The following is a 19,974-nucleotide window of genomic DNA, read 5'->3' as shown; positions in this document are numbered from 1 at the left end:
AGTGTTAACCGGGTGGCCTGATGCAACACATTTAGTTTTAACACCTGTCTCCTAACAGCTTTTAAATATAGTCTATGAAAACACGAACACAGCATTCATTTAGCATCAGCAGCTGTTGACATCACAGCTATTTAAATATTTAAGAAACCATACAAACATCTGAAGATAAAAGCTTTATTATATAAACAAGTGTGTAACTGGGTAACCTTTTAGGGTAAAAAAAAAAAAAAAAAACTTCATGAACACCATGTGTCAGATAAAGCATACATATTACATTCTAGCTATTTAATTGTTTATAATAATACTTTCAGTTATTTATTGGAGCTTTCATGCTTTCAATCTTCAATTGGGATTATTATACTATCAGACTGATTTTTATATTAATAACAATAATAATAATAAATATAAAACTAATAATTCAAATATTTGTCACATGTACCCTACAGCACAGTAAAATATTTTTTTCCACATACCCCAGTTAGGAAGCTGGGGTCAGAGCGCAGGGTCAGCCTCAGCAGATAGTGTGTCCCTAGAGCAGATAGGGTTAAGGGCCTTGCTCAAAGAGAATTAAAATAAAAATGATGTTAGTGAGGATTGGATTAAACCCATTTAATATGTAAGGAATAAAGTATAATAATTTAAATAATTGTAATTCTCAATACTATACCATTTTTTAAATCATAGACCCATGGCGGTTCCAGTTTAATAACCACTGGTCTATGCAGATCTGCTTTAATTAGAGCTAGAGTTTTGACTGGTTTCCCTTTTTTCTTTACCATTTCCGATTGCCATGTGTCCTAAATTTAACATTAGTTATAATATTCACTTTCGATAACTCTGCTTTATCTTGATCAGGGCCATGGTGCATCTGGAAACATTCCAGTCTGGGTCACCAGGCATGAGGTGGAGAGACACACACAACCATTCAGAGGCAATTAATCACTGATCTTCTAGCATGTTTTTGGGAGACAGGAATCTGAGCTCAGGATCAAACCCAGGACACTGGAGCCGCGAGGCGGTAACACTACCCACTGCATCATTACGTCACTCTGGTTTCAAGACATAAATAAATATAAACATTTGTATTAAAGTCATTACATTCCCTTTAACTGCACGGACCTTTCATCAAATATAATTGTTATATGCTGTACTCTATACAAACAAACTGGGGAATTATGGGTAAAGTATAAAGTGAGGACTGTACAATGGCAAAAACTCCCAGCCAAGTTTTTCACAAGTGCAAGTGGTGTTGAATGATTGTGTGTCTGGTTCCCACAGACAGATGTGTCTTTTCCAAAGTCTGGTGATTTGATTTTCAAGGATCAGGTGTTTCCCTTGCTGAACGTTTACAGGAGCGATTGCAGTGGGATCCAATCCACCTTGGCCAGGATCATCATTCACACATGTACAAACTTTTATTAGACACTTGCACCATTCAACTGTTTTACTGAGGCTAAGAGTCTCGTTACCATACAGTAAGTCTCCTATGAATATCAGCAGTTTTACTCATTCATTACAAGAAAATTATTTGAATGCCCCTGTACTAAATGTGTGAAGGAAATAAACTGAGGATGAAATGCTAATTTGTAAAAATAAGCCTTCTAATATTACCTGCACTATTGTGGCACTACATTTACATTTACATTTAGGCATTTGGCAGACGCTCTTATCCAGAGCGACTTACATTTTTATCTCATTATACATCTGAGCAGTTGAGGGTTAAGGGCCTTGCTCAAGGGCCCAACAGTGGCAACTTGGTTGTGGGGTTTGAACCTGGGATCTTCCGAACCATAATCCAATGCCTTAACCACTGAGCTACCCCTGGCACTAAATGATGTGATCCGGCTAATTAAATGGCCATCCTTTTATTACATCATATTTACCACAGTTCAGTGTGTCTTGGTTCCCTCACACACATTCTCATCTCTTAATAGATCAAAGCACCAGGACATTCTGAGTAAACATTCTACACTCTGATCATATTAACAAATTAGAATTGAATGAAACAACAATGCAGTCTTTTATCTCTATAAAACAGTTCCATATTTATTGCAAAATATTTTGTACAGTTAAACTTAAAAAAAAACAAAAAAACTGGAATGGACAGTAAGGCCAACATCAGAATGTTGCGTGCTGAACTGTACAAACATCAACAGTAACACTTTAAATACTCTTTTATCGCCGACGAACCCTATGCCTTTATCGCCCTCCTACTCTACGTCTGCTGCCGTCTGAATTCTCGCTATGAACATGCCAGTTGAATATATGCATCGTTTCTGAGATTAAATGGAATAGCCTTTTTCCAGAGCCATTCTAAGCTGAAATACAACCTCTGACGGGCAAGCTAGACACCACTGTTATACACACTACTGTATGTACTGCAATTACTGCCAAAAAAAAGTAAAAAAAAAAAAAAAGGACTATTATAATTCCCTTTATAAAAAAGAAAAAACAACAACAACAGGAATTTTGTTATAAACACACTTGACAACACAAAAGACAAGGCATTTACACACTCCTGCTATTCACATCTTGCTTCAAAACATGTCGAAATCAGATATCTTGGTTAAATGACACGGAGTTCATTGTTTAATAGGCTCTTTCTGAATGTCTACAGTTTGTCTATAGTACATATTTCCACTAATTCCAGCTATTTGCAAAGACAGGAAGGCTTTGATGTTACCCAAAAGTTTTAAATAAAACTCAAGTTTTGTGAAATCATAAACAAATACTGATGTCTCATAATTCATGAGAAGTTCACACAGACTTCATACACTTGTATGAAGAATTAATACACGTGTCTCATTATTTTTTTTGTTGATATGTTAAATTTGGCACTGATATTCATTTTTACTTTGCTAGCATGCTCAAGCTGTGATGCAGCAGGATCTCATCACCGACATTCCAATATATGTACATGGTAGCATCTCAACTAGCCCGGATACAGAATCTACAAAACCCCATTGCGTTTGATGTGGAGCGTAATACAAAATGAACTAGTAACAGTTAAAATAGATTTTCTTTGACGCATACGATACAGCGAGCCCTTCTGGAACAAAAACACACGCAACTCAGGTTAGGTTAAGGGAAGTTGAACAAATGTTAAGACACTTATTGACAAACGCACATTTTTTTTTTTTTTTTTTTTGGTGATTCTGTTGTATTTTACATTTTAACCTTTGAGAAAATTAACAACGAAAATAACCGTCGTATAGTTAGTGTTCGTCCTGCTTAGTAAACAGCAAACCCACAGGACACTTCCTTATCATAATGCATCACAAAAATAAGCAGCAGTCTTAAACAACTAATGTACAAAATTAGACTGGGAAAAAACGTTCCCACTTTGGGGACAAATAAAAAGAATAAAGGATTGGCTGAAAAGTCCCAGTTCAGATCTACGATCAGTTTATCCTAGATTAATGCGTTATGACATTAAAGAGCTGAAAACCTGATCTCTGATCGATATTGTTGCATCAAACCATACAAGCACAGAGGACATAAACGGTTACTTGAGACGTCACTCCAGAGGGCTGACATTTTCCGAATGCCATGCCATCCTTCAAAATTCATTCATTTCCTTCTTTAAAGGTTACAAAGACACTTTGATTGGATCGAATGTTTACGTTTCGATGCTTGACATCTTTCAGTCAGTGTCGTCCTTCAGTTTAGTGTCTCATACTCTATTTAAATCAACTTCCTTCAGTAAACTGACCCCTACGAAAAGTTAATGACCTTTTACTTATTCATTTTCTTTGCGAGTTAGCCTTTTGAATAAATTAACATCTAGAAGCAGCGCGGCGAGTTTCCTTGCTCAGCCCTCCTTCATTTGACCTCGGGGCTACAGGATGCCTTCACGCATAAATAATAATAATAATATTAATAATTAAAAAAAAGTCTGATTGCCTTAGAACACCACAAATGTAATCCATGTCACAATATATCATATAGATAATATGCATATCAGCATGCACTGTATATCCTTCACTTGTGGAAAGCTGTTTGGGGTCTACTGGGAGGGATCAGGAGGGACGCACTGTGTGTCGATGTGAAACTTAAAGTAGCAGTCTGTATGACTTCCAAAAATAGTCCAGCGCCATTCGTGGCTGTGCACCCAGCTGCAACAATCCTACATCCGTAGAGAGGTTTAGGAGGTTTTTCACAGGAACTCTAACAATAGCGTCAGTCTGTAAACATCTCCGAGCTACAGTGAGTCAGCAAATAATCAAATAAAAGGAGGAAATTTCACAGAAAGCAGTTGATGAGTCGCTGTTTAGTTTGGGGGTGACGCGTGCCTGCATTTTTCTTTTTGACGGAAAAGAAGGTGCACGCATAAACGATGGCCAAGTCCACACGAGCAGGACAATCATGAAGAGAAGTCAGGCTGATTGATTAAATACAGCACATCCTACATCCCCCCTCTGCCCATTCTCCCTACCCATACACACCCCCACCCTGCTCATTCTCCCGCCCCTCCAGTAAACCGTGACACACACCGTTCTGTATGTGAGCTAGCGAGCGGGCGAGTGCACACACATCGATCAAACGAAGAGCTGGATCCTCTCTCGGATGCTCTGCCGGCATATGGGACAGGTTTTGAGAGCGGAGCTGCACTCCATGCAGGAGGCGTGGCCGCACTGAAACACGAGCTTGATCTGGTTGTCGATGCAGATGGGGCAAGTGATGCGCTCCTCCATCTGCCTGTAGCGTGACTGCAGCTGCTCCAGCAGGTGGTGCTGTTCTGAGCTCTCCGAGTTCGGACTGCTGTCTACCTCTGTCTGGTCTGCGGGAGAAAGTGAGATTTGGTCATCGTCATCGGATCTACGTCTGTACCACCGTTTAAACCGCATGAAAAAATGCAAACTCGTCAAGATTCCTAACCTCAAAAAGCACAAGAGCTTAACGAAAGGTCTTACCTTGTCGTATTTTCTTGGTGATCGTGACCTGGCATTTAATGCATTTCTTCATTCTGTGAGCACATTCTGAAGAGAACAGGGATTGTAAATACATGCATGCTTTTTTTTTTGTCTTGTCTTTTTAGTCTTTATACACTAATCATTTAACCATATTTGCCATGCATTATCTTTATAGGATTCCAAGTTTAACATTACATTATAAAGTTCCAATCGAGTTATATACTGTAGAATGACTGCAGCAGAGTATCACATGAGGTTTAGTTGTGTCACACTAGATGATCTTAATAAACCATTTTAGTTAAAGACTCAAGAAAGGTTTTTCATGATTAGTGCTTGGAAGCATCATCATTTATTAGCTCCGTATATAAGCTTACAGGAAAAAAGGCTTTTGGTGTTTAATTAACAAAGTCTGCAGTCTGCTGCCACCTTCAGGTGAAAGGAACGATTGTAATGTGTTTACCGTCAGGTGATCTATACATCTTCTATACATTTTCTAATACACGCTTTTGAATCGACTTAATAACCATCATCTCACACCGTCATTCAACGCTCTTCACGGCAACACGTAAACATTATAGTTTATTCCAAAATTCAATAGATGACGCTGTATGTTTTTAAAAACGCTCGATTCCATCGATTCCAATTCCACCAGTTCCAATTCGAACAAAGTCGAGGACACATCTAGCCTGTCATACATTTTAAAAGAAAAGGTGACGGGGCGAGCCTGTTTGCATCTCTCTGCAGGCATGATCATGTGAAAAGCACTGCTGGAAAATCAGAGGCTCAGCAGAGGAACAATATCCTATTATTACCCTTGATTTTGGAGATATTGGAAGATTTTGGAGATGATTTTGGAGTATGAATGTCCTCGTCACCCTTACAAGCAACACTTCATGTGAAAACATTTGAAGAAGTGTGTCTTAGTGTTAGTGTGAGTCTTTTCACCTTCGCAGGCGACGCTGTGCTGGCATGGGGCGAAGAGCACAAGCAGGGCGAGCTCGGAACAGATGAGGCACTCGCTCGGGCCTGGTGCGCTGGGCATGACGAGGTTGGTCATGGTGTTGGGCGTTGTGTGGACCCGCCTCAGGCTGCTGCTCCCGCTCCCGCCCGTCCCACATGTACCAGCCTGCAGACTGTCACACACACACACACACACACACACACATATAACTAACCTTTTTCTTTTCCCCCTACCATTTTTGTATTCAGCCATGTTTATATTGATTACAGCTTATGTATTCCATTTGCAGACTTTTTTTTTTTTGTCATTTTACTTGAGTGTTTGGAATATTTCTATTCATTTGTATGAATGCCTGAAGTTAGCTTTACACTGATGCGACTAAGACCAGTGCATTTTTTAATTTAAAAGAACTACAGGCTTCCAATATACAGTAAAACATACAAGAAATGCAGGAAGTTGAAGGAATACTGAATAAACAGGCATACCGGTATTTCTCGGAGAAGCTCCTGATCAGCTGTAAGATGATGCTATCGGTCACCAAGTCCAGTGGACTCTTGCCTTTATGGTTGGCGTAGTTTATATCAGCACCCTCTTGAGCCAGAAAACAGGCGATGGCAGCCCCGACATTTAGCTCAGTGTTCCCCAGCAGCCCCGAGCCGCTCAACTTTGACACAAACACACACATAAACACATTCAGCCTGAGCTCTGTGTTGAAAGACTGAATAGCCTGACATTAATGAACTACTAATTTCTCTAACTCGTTTAATTAGGATATTACATATAATTATAATACAAATGTTCCAGAACACGATCTCCACAGTGAAGCATGGTGACGGTAGCGTTGCACCGTGGGGAGACGTGCATCAACCATTATTGAGAATTTTGACAGGGTTTGAATAGCACCAAATACCAGAGCAACGAGAGAAGTGATTCTTCTATAGATTCTTGAGACTGGTTCTAGTCTACCAAGAAGCCAGCCCAATTTTAACCAAACTAGGAATCATTGGTCAGGCAAAAACAGTCAAGAATTCAATCTGACAAAACTTATTGTCTCTTTTTGCTAAAAAGAAGAAGCAAAAATACCAGGATCCAAACAAGCAAAGCAGATCGATACAGTTCACAGAAGCTGGAACTGCAGCCAAAAGTGATTCTGTCAAGTATTGACCTAGGGTGTGAAAATTTATGCAACAAACAAATGCTTCTTTGCTCCATTGGACTATTTTGGTCCCCTGAAAATAGTCCTACGGTATGAATGCGAGAAGATGCACTTCTGATGAAGAAGTAAAGACAGTGGTGCATTCACAGCGCAGCCTAGGTTATTTTTTAATGAGGTAACAAAGAATTGTTGACAGACGGACAAAGTGTATGATAATATCTTAAAAATAAAATGTGTCTTGACTTAAATAAATACAGCCAGAGTGTGGATCATTTTTGACTCATATTATAGAGATTGAGTGATATCTTAAGGTGATGTTTAATACAACAACAAGTCAAACTTTAATTAAACTCCAAACCCGCAGCACCAGACACACACACACATTTCTGCTGATGCAGGAAAAACAACTTAACTGGCCACCTTAACGTCCAAGTGCATTTCTTCCTTGGCTCTCCCTCAAATTCAACCCTCTGAGCTCTAAAGAGTGATATATGTGTGTGTGTGTGTGTGTGTGTGTGTGTGTGTGTATGCCCTTCAGGTGAGGCTGGAATTACTCATCCTGCACCCTCCAAAAAAATAAGACCAACAAAACCACTTTAGTGTCAACTACAATTTAAATCAAGGTGTCTCAGTATAACAAAACAAACTGTATTATAGGACTGATCAGAGAAAAGCAAATGCATTGCTGTCACTTTTCCATCCTTGAGCATGATCTTTAACCCACAACCTTACAGGATATGCATCTCTCCCTCTCTCTCTCTCTCTCTCTCTCTCTCTCGTGCACTTACTCGGGTGTAGAGGTTTGAGGCATCTCTCTCTGTGCTGCTCAGGGTGGTGGTGAGCTGTTGGCGGCTGAGGGCCGTGTGCATGGCCGTGTCTCCCTCCTCATCCTCCGCATTCACGTTGGCTCCCTCCATCACTAGAAGCTCCACCAGCTGCATGTGGCCCTGAGTGACCGCCAGCTGCAGGGGCGTCTGACCCCGGTTGTTCCGGATGTTGACGTCGCAGCGTCCCTGTACAAGGCACGAATCAGACACCACACTTCAAAACTCCTGATTATTACAGTATATTCCGAATAAAAAGGAAAGGCACAATGGAAAACGACTCGCAACTCCATTCCACTAATAAGTAGTCCCAGTCCTTGCCGAAGCTGCGTTCATTGTGCCACCAGAGGGCAAAACAGCGTTCTACAAAGCGCTCCCTGTGACCGCACCTGGGAGATGACAATTTAATGTTTTCCGGCACAGGCAGACCTGCAGGGGATCGAGATGGCCACCATTTCAACGGCAAATCACCTTCCATTTGTTTTCTCAGTGGCAGAATTGTGTCCCGTACACACACAACCCACAGCGTTGTGGTGCTTAATCCATCATAGGCTTAAACATGCTGCTTATAAATACTCAGCTTGCAATTTTTTTTATTTATTTATGAAGATTCAAGGTTGTAGAGTAATTTAGAACGTTTTTTAGAGAAACTCACCTCTTTGATGAGGATCTCGGCCACATCGTAGTGGTTATTGAGAGCGGCCAGGTGAAGAGCAGAGAAGCCGTCTTCCTTCTTCACATCGGCCAGCTGCCGGGCACGCGCCAGGATCATCTCTGTCGCACTGTAGGGACACAAGGTTTTACACACACTTTAATAACGGACTCTGGCCATGACACTCAAGAAATACACAGTTGTTGAGATGGTGTGACAGTTCTGGGAACACGAGCAGCCAACAATGCTGTTACTGATATGACAGAGACGGACTTTCTTCTTTAATTCCTTCTAATGGTTGGAAATGGTTGTGTACAGGCATGTCTTTTTTTATCTTTCTGTTTTTATCAAGATAGCAACAACTGATTTGTTTAAACCTACATTAAGGTCACGAGAAGGAAAATACAGCTTCAATTTTAAAAACATGAGGAGACAAAATGTTTGCTTTTTGTTACTGAGGCCTAATGACTAAAACATTTAACGCTGCATGTCAGTGGAAGGTCCTTACAAAGATAATACACTAGTAAGACAAGTGTATTGGTTTCTCACAAATTGCTTAAGCCAACAAAGCAAGTAGTATCCTTGAAGATCCGTCTCACCCTGGTCACACTATATTTGAGCTGTTACCACCAGGCAGATGGTACAGAACAATCAAAACCAGAACAACCAGAGTTTTTACCCTAGAGCAGTACAAGCATTAAATGCAAAGTGAAATTCTCTGGAAATTATTTTCTGCCAGTCCATCGCAGGGCACACAATATGGGCAATTCGGAAACAACAATAAGCCTACTGTACATGTCTTTGTACTAAGGAAGGAAACTGGAGTACCTGGAGGAAACCTGCCAAGCACAGAGAGAACATCCAAACTCCATGCTCACAGACCCGAGGTGGGAATCAAACCCTCTACCCCAGAGGTGTGAGGCCCACAGTGCTAACCACTACACCACCATGCACTGAAAAATTGCCAGTATTATTATTGGGTGAGCCTGGTTTTCAAGTGGCTAGTGTCAGGGCCACCGAATTTCAATTACACTGCCAGATGTAATGCTGCTGCCACAAGTACTAAAACTAAATAAGCCAAAGGGTTTCCTTTTGGTCTTTCACTGTACGAGTGTGTGACCTAGCACACAAGCAGGCTGTTTCCAAATCGGATTCTGATCAAGCTGATCCAGGTGTAGGCTATTAATATCTAAGGGCTTAATGCTAAGCTCGTTCTAACCCCACCCCCACCACATACACACACATGCAGATTCATGTAAAATATAAGGCACACAGTATTTTATCACAGTATCATTTATCCCTCGCTAAACTCCACCTGAACGACACCTAGCCTGCCTCTTGCTCTTCAGATCGCGGCTGTTAACTATTGTAAAGTTAGTTTCCCAAGGCCGGGAAATGCATAAGAGCAGTGTAATATGGACGTGCTTTCACTTCTCATTTCCACAAATATCAGCTTTCAATTGACATTGTGTACGTGTTCAAAGACTAGCCGCCTGTTTGCTGTTTACACAACCGTAATGAGCATAGTGGCATAAAACTGTTACTATGGTTAGCTAACAGCATAGTCACGTCTGAGCAAGTTTACTTTAGCATGAAGCCAGGGTTTTGCCGATTGTCCTCAGGTATTTTCATCACATCAGCAATGCGGTAATTTTAGAAAGTAGACGATGTAAATTAGCGATTTTGTCTGGCATGAGGCTGAGAGAGGGAGGATCTTGTGGTAACCTGCTTAACTTAATGACACCAGCCTTTATATCTCAGATGATCGCAGACCTGCATCCAAAAATGGAGCAAAATCATGTCTGAGTTTTTCATGAATTGTTACCTGAAAGATCTGTCTTATTTTCAAGTCATAATTCAGGTCAGTACAAAGAGCCAGTATACTGACAAATAAGTTCAAATTATTATATTATAAAAATGTCAAAAACTTAATAAGTAAGGTGCAGAGGAAATGTATCTGTGTGTATTTACAGTGGTGTGAAAAACTATTTGCCCCCTTCCTGATTTCTTATTCTTTTGCATGTTTGTCACACAAAATGTTTCTGATCATCAAACACATTTAACTATTAGTCAAAGATAATATAATTGAACAAAAAATGCAGTTTTTAAATGATGGTTTTTATTATTTAGGGATAAAAAAAATCCAAACCTACATGGCCCTGTGTGAAAAAGTGATTGCCCCCCTTGTTAAAAAATAACTTAACTGTGGTTTATCACACCTGAGTTCAATTTCTGTAGTCACCCCCAGGCCTGATTACTGCCACACCTGTTTCAATCAAGAAATCACTTAAATATGAGCTACCTGACACAGAGAAGTAGACCAAAAGCACCTCAAAAGCTAGACATCATGCCAAGATCCAAAGAAATTCAGGAACAAATGAGAACAAAAGTAATTGAGATCTATCAGTCTGGTAAAGGTTATAAAGCCATTTCTAAAGCTTTGGGACTCCAGCGAACCACAGTGAGAGCCATTATCCACAAATGGCAAAAACATGGAACAGTGGTGAACCTTTCCAGGAGTGGCCGGCCGACCAAAATTACCCCAAGAGCGCAGAGACAACTCATCCGAGAGGCCACAAAAGACCCCAGGACAACATCTAAAGAACTGCCGGCCTCACTTGCCTCAATTAAGGTCAGTGTTCACGACTCCACCATAAGAAAGAGACTGGGCAAAAACGGCCTGCATGGCAGATTTCCAAGGCGCAAACCACTTAAGCAAAAAGAACATTAAGGCTCGTCTCAATTTTGCTAAAAAACATCTCAATGATTGCCAAGACTTTTGGGAAAATACCTTGTGGACAGACGAGACAAAAGTTGAACTTTTTGGAAGGTGTGTGTCCTGTTACATCTGGCGTAAAAGTAACACAGCATTTCAGAAAAAGAACATCATACCAACAGTAAAATATGGTGGTGGTAGTGTGATGGTCTGGGGTTGTTTTGCTGCTTCAGGACCTGGAAGGCTTGCTGTGATAGATGGAACCATGAATTCTACTGTCTACCAAAAAATCCTGAAGGAGAATGTCCGGCCATCTGTTCGTCAACTCAAGCTGAAGCGATCTTGGGTGCTGCAGCAGGACAATGACCCATAACACACCAGCAAATCCACCTCTGAATGGCTGAAGAAAAACAAAATGAAGACTTTGGAGTGGCCTAGTCAAAGTCCTGACCTGAATCCTATTGAGATGTTGTGGCATGACCTTAAAAAGGCGATTCATGCTAAAAAACCCTCAAATAAAGCTGAATTACAACAATTCTGCAAAGATGAGTGGGCCAGAATTCCTCCAGAGCGCTGTAAAAGACTCGTTGCAAGTTATCGCAAACGCTTGATTGCATTTATTGCTGCTAAGGGTGGCCCAACCAGTTATTAGGTTCAGGGGGCAATTACTTTTTCACACAGGGCCATGTAGGTTTGGATTTTTTTTCTCCCTAAATAATAAAAACCATAATTTAAAAACTGCATTTTGTGTTCAATTATATTATCTTTGACTAATAGTTAAATGTGTTTGATGATCAGAAACATTTTGTGTGACAAACATGCAAAAGAATAAGAAATCAGGAAGGGGGCAAATAGTTTTTCACACCACTGTATGTGCAAATACTAGTCAGCACCGTTTCTACTGACTGGTGATATTTTCACTCTGGTTTGGGGGCTTTACCACATCCTGAACCCTGCTGAGGCTAATAAAAATTTTTCTTCGAATCACAACAGAAAGGTACGAGTGCATTAGTGGTAAAATGGCACAGAGCATCGCTCAGTGCCAGGAGTCTCTTCGAATGCTGGAGGTCAGATCTAATAGGAAACAGTTCAGGAACATCAAATCCCTTAATAAGGATTAATGAGCACATAGAGACTAATAAAATACTGAAAAAAGAAGGAAAAACTGACAGATAGACTAACTTTGCCCTATTGTTATTTATAGAAGTGAATTAAGCAGGTAAAAAAATAAGCAAAAAAATAAATAAATGAAGTCAGAAACAGATAAATATAAAGAAAAAAACAAAAATTATAATCTTGCCTTCATCTAGTGAACAAAAATGTGTAAAACCTAAAGTATTGATAACTAGAATTAAGCAAAAAAAAGGAAAAGAAACCAATAATTTGTCTCTACCTATTAAAAATGCAGGAGAAAAGAAATAAAAAGGGAAGATGATGCAGTGAGTCAGTGTGTACTGTATGCACTGTGCTGAGGGAGCTTGAATCCCTCGCTGCTAATATCATCAATCTTCCTCGTAGCGCCTCGTCCCTCCCACCAGAAAAGGAAGGCCTTGCTTTTGTCCCACACCTCCTGCTCTCCATCCATCTCTCTTTCTCTTTTTTTGAAAAGCCCTCAGTAGTAAGAGCGGCAGCACACGGGCCAGCTCCCCCACATAGCATGAAATCTTAATGTGGGAGTGGAAGCGCACGTCTATCCCCTAATGAGGAAGACTGCGGATTGGGCGTGACCCAAAACCGAGCATGCACACACAGATGATTACATTAAACTTTTCACTTGGAAGATCAAGAGTGTGTGCTATACACACACTTGTGTGTGTATAGCTGGATTCCACTAGTTTTCAGAATTTAACTAGTTATGATCACAAAGAGTGAGTTTGTTGCAGGCACAGAATATGATGTAGTTACCCTACAGAGCGCACTCAGTTGTGTGTCAGGTTGTGTTAGCGTGCGACGCTGGGTGGCAACCTGATTCGGTTTACTAGGCAGATTATACGCAGCGCTTAATATACCCCGCTCCGTACTCGGCTGGCCTTTGACCGGCAGCAGCTCCATGGAGATGAGATTCTCACAGCCGATTTCTCTCTTCTTCTCCCCGCCTCTTACTTTCCCACATGCATTATGAGAAATGCGGGGTTCCTGCTTTTTCCATTTCCTCTCTGAAAACAAACAAACCCCTTCCTACACAAAAGGAAACACGTTGAGTACGGTTACCGTGAAGCCGAAATGGTGGTTGTTTCTGTCTATGCTAGGTATACAAGAACATTGAGCAAAAAGACAAGGTAGAAAATATATGCACAGTGGTATTCACTGTTTAAACACTGTGGGCTGTTCTTTTTTAAGTAAATACTTCTCTGATGTAGGGTGAATGACTTCTAAGCCAAAAATGCTAACCTGCTATACCGCACATATGACACTTGCCAGAACAAATCTAACGTTTATTTTATGATTCCTCTGGCCTAAGAGAGAGAGAGAGAGAGAGAGAGAGAGAGTCTGTGTGTGTGTGTGTGTGTGTGTGTATTTTCTCTTTCCCCTTCTCCGTCTTTCTCTCGCCCTCTGAGAACTCAGCATCGTTCTCCCCATACAAGGAAAAGCCTGTCACTGCAGGGTGTCCTGAGAACAAGAGCCAGGGACAGGAAGAGTAAAGGGGCTCTGTGTGCGTGCTCGCGTGTGTGTGTGTGTGTGGGGGGGGGGGGGGGTGGATTCCTCAACCTACTGTATGTGAGAGAGCAATAAGACATACAGTACAGTACATTAAGGCTATCTACTGTACTGTACATGTCCGATTTCGACTTTACCTGGGAAAAGCAGGTAGTGAGAGAGTACAGGAACCCTGCTCCAGTACAGGAACATGCTCCATGTTAGATTAATCCTAACACTATAAAATGTTCTAGTGTCTATTATATTATGGTTTACAAATGACACAGGGATTTGTAAGATGGACGCTCCACATAAATCAAATAGTTTAAAATAAAACACAAGACCGTTATTATGGTGAAAAATTTAAAGCATGAAGGAGTCTCCAGAGTGAGCGTCTTGTAATAGTCTCAGGGTATAAACGTGGGAACTTTAGGATTAAACCCGACAGAAAAGGGAGGGTTTTGTGGTTTCTGGGTAGACTGCATTTTTTTGGTTTTACCAAGAGAGAGAGAGAGAGAGAGAGAGAGAGGGATGAGGCTGGTGAGAGAGCAACCAAACCTTGTTTAGCAGGAGTTCCACAACATTAAAGTTAATGATAAAACAGTTAACATGTATGATGTTATTTTTCAAGGTGGCACACTGGTGGTGTAAGTAAAATAAAACACTTTCTTTTAAATAAAATAATAAGATACTGGATGGTGATGCAGCACAATGGGAAACAGAAAACCATTACAATCCTAATGGTACTGTCACCTTGCACCTTCAGGGTCCAGGTTCGATTCCCACCACAAGTCTCAACAGTGGCAACTTGGCAGTGTCAGGGCTCAAACCCCGACCTCTCAATCAAGAACCCAGTAACCCACAGCCTTAACTGTTTAAGCCACCACTGCCCCTATACCAGGATAAAGCGATATATACGATGAGTGATAGTAATTGCAATTTGAGTCCTGGAATATGCTTGCGCAATAAGGGAAGAAAAAGAAATCCAACCTGGTCATTCAGTACATTCAGGTCATCAGCTGACTTCATTTTATTGCCACATAACGTTGCTGAGTCTAGACCTGACCAACTAAAGTAACCCCGAATCATAACGCTGCCTCCAGAGGCTTGTTCAGTGCTCACTATGCATGATGGGTATATCACTTTCCTTCTTGCGTCTATCGCTCTGGAATGGGAGTCATCAGATCTCACGACCTTTTCCATCGCTTCGAAGTCTCATCTTTATGTTCCCTAGTAAATTGAAACCTTTATGATTAGTCTTTGTAGCAAGTGTTTTTCTTATGACAACAGAACTGTTTACCCATGATCCTCGAGGTCGCATATAACATTGTGTACATGGAAACGCTCTTACAGTACGAGTTTGTTATTAAACACGCTGTGTAAACAAGATTTGACAGCGGTTGTGATTGCTACTGTCAAGGTTTTTAACAATTTAACTTTACCAAGCATTTAAGTGATCTTCTGATCATCTTTTTCAATGATTTAATTTTTTTAAAGCACAATGGCTCCAGGTATTAATAATGTGATGAACAGTTCTTAACCCAATCTCCTTAGTCGTTTAGTTTGCATGATGCAGGCCGTTCTGTAACGGACACATTTTCATGACCAGGCATTATATAATTGCACTTGCTTTAACCCTAAAATGCCTCACATATATTTTTGCAGTGTAAAACGTTGCATTTCAGACCTTAACAAGAAGTGCACTTACAGTAGATTTCCATTTTACTGTATGTGAGCTGCTTAAATCTTGTGTGTGGGACTTGCACGAACATGGGCGATGCTGTAGGTTAAAGATGCAGTGAGAATAGCGCTAACAGCCCTATGAGAAACAGTGCAGATGTGATTAAATAATGTAGATCAAGTGTCTGGTCTGGTGGTGTGTGTACATTTGTGATGGTAAACAAGAGCACATGGATACTGTAGGTAGAGTGGCAAGACAGTCCCAAATGACAGCATGCGCCCCACTTAGTGCCCTGCCTCCGACCCCTCACGGTAAAACTCCAACAGTGACACACTTGTACTACTTGACTAAACAAGCAGCTAATTGGGACTTTTTGGAACAATGGCTAAAATAAGACTTAAAGACAGACATCTCCAGAGGCGTTCATGCTTCACAGCTCTGGGTTTTTATTACAGCTCAACTAGAACATTCTGCCATCAGGGAGCTTTGTGTCAGGCAGGACAAAAGAAGAATGTTACCTTGAATGTTTTCTGTGTTACTACTGTGATTGTACACATAAACCACACCACATGAACAAACCTCAGTGTGACCCTACACTCGTCTGACTTACAAGCTGAAGAGCTCTGGTAGTTTTTTTGGTTTATAACGATCAATATTCAACAACACTTTGTTGCTCTTGGTCTTTCGGCTGCTCCGCCACAGCGGGACATCCAGTCCGCACAACAACCTGGCACAGGTTTTACGCTGGATGCCCTTCCTGACGCAACCCTCCCATTTATCCGGGCTTGAGGCCGGCACTGCGTCGAGTGGCTGGGGGGTTTGGGCACTGGCTGGAAATTGAACCCGGGCCTTCTGCATGGCAGGCAAAACACCTACCACTAAGCCACCAGTAATATTCAAAAACACTGTGATGTGTATAAAACACAGCCATCAAACACAACAAAAACAAAGTCCCAACTGAAAACCATAAAAAGCCATAGAGCAAAGTCAAAAATACCACACACAAAAAAAACTGCAAAATCATAAACCCAAATCAGCAAAACCAAAATCCACAACACAACAGCAAAAAACAAAACCCAACCGCAAAGTAAAAAATATTAACAACATTTAAAGGCAAACAACAAAAGCACATGCACGTAAAAAAACAGCAGTAAAAAAAAAAAAAATCAAAAAACACAACAAAAAAATACAACCAAAAAATAAATATACAAAATAAAGTTAAGAACAGAGCAGTAAAACTAAAAACACAACCACCACAGTACAACCAAAAACATTACAGCATAAAAGCAAAAACACAGCAAAACCCTGTAATCATAACAGCGAAGACAACATCAAAACCAAAAACCACCTTTTAATCCAAAACACGTTGAAATCACAACAAACGTAAATAGACGATGAAACAAAACAAAACAAAACATAAACATTAAAAATATATAAACAAAATTTAAAAAAAGCACAAACAACATGGCTTTTCTTGTGAACGTGCAATACGTTTCCCTGATGGCTTGATAAAAACCAAGTGCACAGAAGCATGTACGCATAGTGGTGGGTGGTGGCCAGCCGATAAGATAATAACTGGCAGGGTTGTGATAGCTGTGTAGTGTACACAACAGACAGTCTGTGGGCTGCAAGCCTGAAGCCGAGACTAAAACACTGCAGAAACGTCGGGAGCCAGTGAACAGTGAACAGACTGTACCATTCCCAAGCTCAAGGAAGAACTTCAGGATGCCAATTACATAAGCGGATGAGACAGTGTATTAGAAAATAATGGTAATTCTGCGCGGCTGTCTGGAAGCACTGGATCACAAGTTCGAGAGTCTTATACACACATGTACACACACACACAAAGCAAACACTATATTGTATAATCAATAATAAAAAAAGCAGGACAATTACCAGAAAAAGAGAGACAGTGGAACAGAACAAATGGAGTTAGCATAGTGTTAGAAACACTAATATGCACTTGCCCTTAGGAATACTAGCCTTATGAGTTTATGGTTCTAAATATATCCTGCAGTATTAGATCAGCATCAGGTTTAGCTGTGTGTAGCCTCTAAAATGCACCTAGCTCGCAAGAAGCATTAGGTTAAAAACTGCCCAACCTTATTACAGCCTTAACACTATTTCCAAACAAAGCAACATAAGCAAAGTGAGCTTGAATGAAATGCGAATGAAATTCTTTAAACACATTATTATTTCTACAGCAGCAACTTACAAATACTTATGATGGGAGTCGTATGACGGACATCCCACCATACCAGCCGAGTAATAATCAGACTTTTAAAAACGTGTCTACGTGAGGCTACGTTCACATTACAAGCCTGAAGTGAATCAATTTAGACTTTTTACCCTAAAGTGACACGAGTCAGGTTTCTAGGACTGTGTGAAGACACGAATCTGATGTGGTCTTAGATATCCGATATGTGGTCATGCGACTTGAACTTCATTGATTTTCATACGACTTTTTGCCTTTGCGCATGCGTACGACACTGACATCAGTCAGCACAGGCAGTGTGAGGATTTCACAGCAGTGCTAACAACAGCTGAGAAAAACAGCTGAAGAGTTGCGTCTGACTGTCATCCTTCTTCTGGACCACAAAAAATACAGCCGACTAACTCCTTGCCGTCCTGCAGAGCAAAATCCCAAACATATATAGTAATATACATTTAGTTTGTTTGTTTTTTGTGGATTAAATCACATCTATTGTTTAAAATAAATGAGCACTGGCACGAACTACCAACATGCTTTAACCCAGATGGCATGAGCAAAGACATCAGAGGACAGATGGATCCACAAAGTCAGGTAAAAGTCATTTGTATTTATGAATGTAAACCGTCATGACATGCAAATCTGATCTGATAAAAAAGACCAGAACTGAAGAATGTGGTTTATAACGTGGCCATATGGTGAAACCTATTAAGAGTTTTATATTGGTTTATAAATAGACTAAGCTTCTTTCATAAATATAGAGTATACTGGTTTCTCAAAAATTTGACAAGCCATGTTTTTTTTTGGTTTTTTTTGTGGTGGAAAGAAAGGCTAGAGAGAGGACAACTGTGTTCAGCTGGCACATCATAAATGTTCATAACTATAGGCAAATAAATAGCAAAAAGCTAAAAATGTTTATTTAGAAAAACAGCCTATGTCAGATCAATACAAAACTTCTGGATGTACAGATTAACTTTAACAATTCTTCATGTCTGAAGCATTATTCCACCTGAACGTGTTCCCATTTAACCTAATCTCCGTGTCTTTGGACTGTGGGAGGAAACCAGAGTACCCGGAGGAAACCCACCAAGCACGAAGCCCACCACGCACACAGACTCGAGGCAGTAATCAAACCCTTGACCCTGGAGGAGCAAGGCCACAGTGCTAACTGGAACCAATGCTAACCACTAGGAGGATTTAACCAAGGCTTAGTGTTTGAAATAAAATCTAACCTTAGCATTAGTGACAGTGTGAGGACTTACAGTTTGTTGCCTTTCAGGGCGGCATGGTGCAGCAGATTAAAGCCACGGTTGTTCTGCTGCGTAAAGTCAATATTGCGCACCACGATCAGGATCTCGATGATGCTCCGGAAGTCCTTAGCGATGGCATCATGCAGAGGTGTGTCCCCGTACGAGTCCTGCAAATCAAAAACAGAAAAGTGGTTTAAGCCATGAATTTCAAAGGGAATCATGGGAGATGTGGAGTTAAATCGACTGACCAATCAGCTAGAAGGAACGACAACACCCTGCTTACTAGATATCCAAAACTGAGACTGAAATGACAATATCATGGCATATTATGGCATTAGAACCTTTAAACCAAATTCAGAGTGAGGCAAAGCGGACAGCTGAAGATTGCAAAAAAGGAAAAGAAAGGGTCTGGTTCAGGTGAGCTTATGTATACTCTTATGTCCACTGTAGCATCAGATCGTTGTTGTTGAATGACAGAAGTGGAATCCAAAGTGGAATTCAGCTGTGGTGGCAAATCGGTCTTGGAAGGTTGTGCACTTTGTGATGCATTTCTGCACACCCTGGTTGTACAGAATACTCTTATAAACTTGGCGCCTGTAACCATGCCAAAGTCATGCCAACGTTACAGGGATCACATTTTTTTCACATTTTTGATAAAGTGGTTACTCGCCGTGTTACACATGTTAAATAGATTGATTTTATCCGTATACTCTTGCGTTGGAAAAGGTTTAAGTTTTTAGCCTGCATCAAACAAATGAAAACATTTAATTAGTGGACAAAAAACTGTCCAAGGCATCATTAACAACCTAAAATGATAGCAGTTAACAGTCAACTCCATGGAAGAAATTTTGTCGAAAAAAAAAATCTAAAGTAAAGACCACAGCTATGTTTAATAGTGAAAATTAAAGCATTTCCTCATGCAAAGTGTGACAGGATCTGAACAGCTGTTAGGACTAAACAGCTGTGTGGTCATTA

The 19,974-nt window shown here is 40.6% G+C and overlaps 1 protein-coding gene across 4 annotated transcripts in view; it reads right to left on the bottom strand.

Annotated features, from left to right (window-relative positions):
* Positions 1-2,025: 2,025 nt before the first annotated feature.
* Positions 2,026-19,974, bottom strand: part of mib2 (MIB E3 ubiquitin protein ligase 2) — an 82,101-nt gene continuing 64,152 nt past the window's right edge. For all 4 annotated transcript variants that reach the window (XM_053503773.1, XM_053503774.1, XM_053503775.1 and 1 more), the window contains exons 13-19: positions 19,012-19,166; positions 8,510-8,636; positions 7,819-8,043; positions 6,360-6,538; positions 5,859-6,046; positions 4,914-4,979; positions 2,026-4,780 (exon numbers count right to left, since the gene is read on the bottom strand). In XM_053503773.1, coding sequence (XP_053359748.1) covers positions 4,539-4,780; positions 4,914-4,979; positions 5,859-6,046; positions 6,360-6,538; positions 7,819-8,043; positions 8,510-8,636; positions 19,012-19,166 — 1,182 coding nt within the window. In that variant the 3' untranslated portion in view covers positions 2,026-4,538. The remainder of the gene's footprint in view (positions 4,781-4,913; positions 4,980-5,858; positions 6,047-6,359; positions 6,539-7,818; positions 8,044-8,509; positions 8,637-19,011; positions 19,167-19,974) is intronic.

The sequence above is a fragment of the Clarias gariepinus genome, chromosome 9, assembly GCF_024256425.1.
Source record: "Clarias gariepinus isolate MV-2021 ecotype Netherlands chromosome 9, CGAR_prim_01v2, whole genome shotgun sequence".
Taxonomy (NCBI): Eukaryota; Metazoa; Chordata; class Actinopteri; order Siluriformes; family Clariidae; genus Clarias; species Clarias gariepinus.
This window is presented reverse-complemented; position numbering and strand designations above follow the sequence as displayed.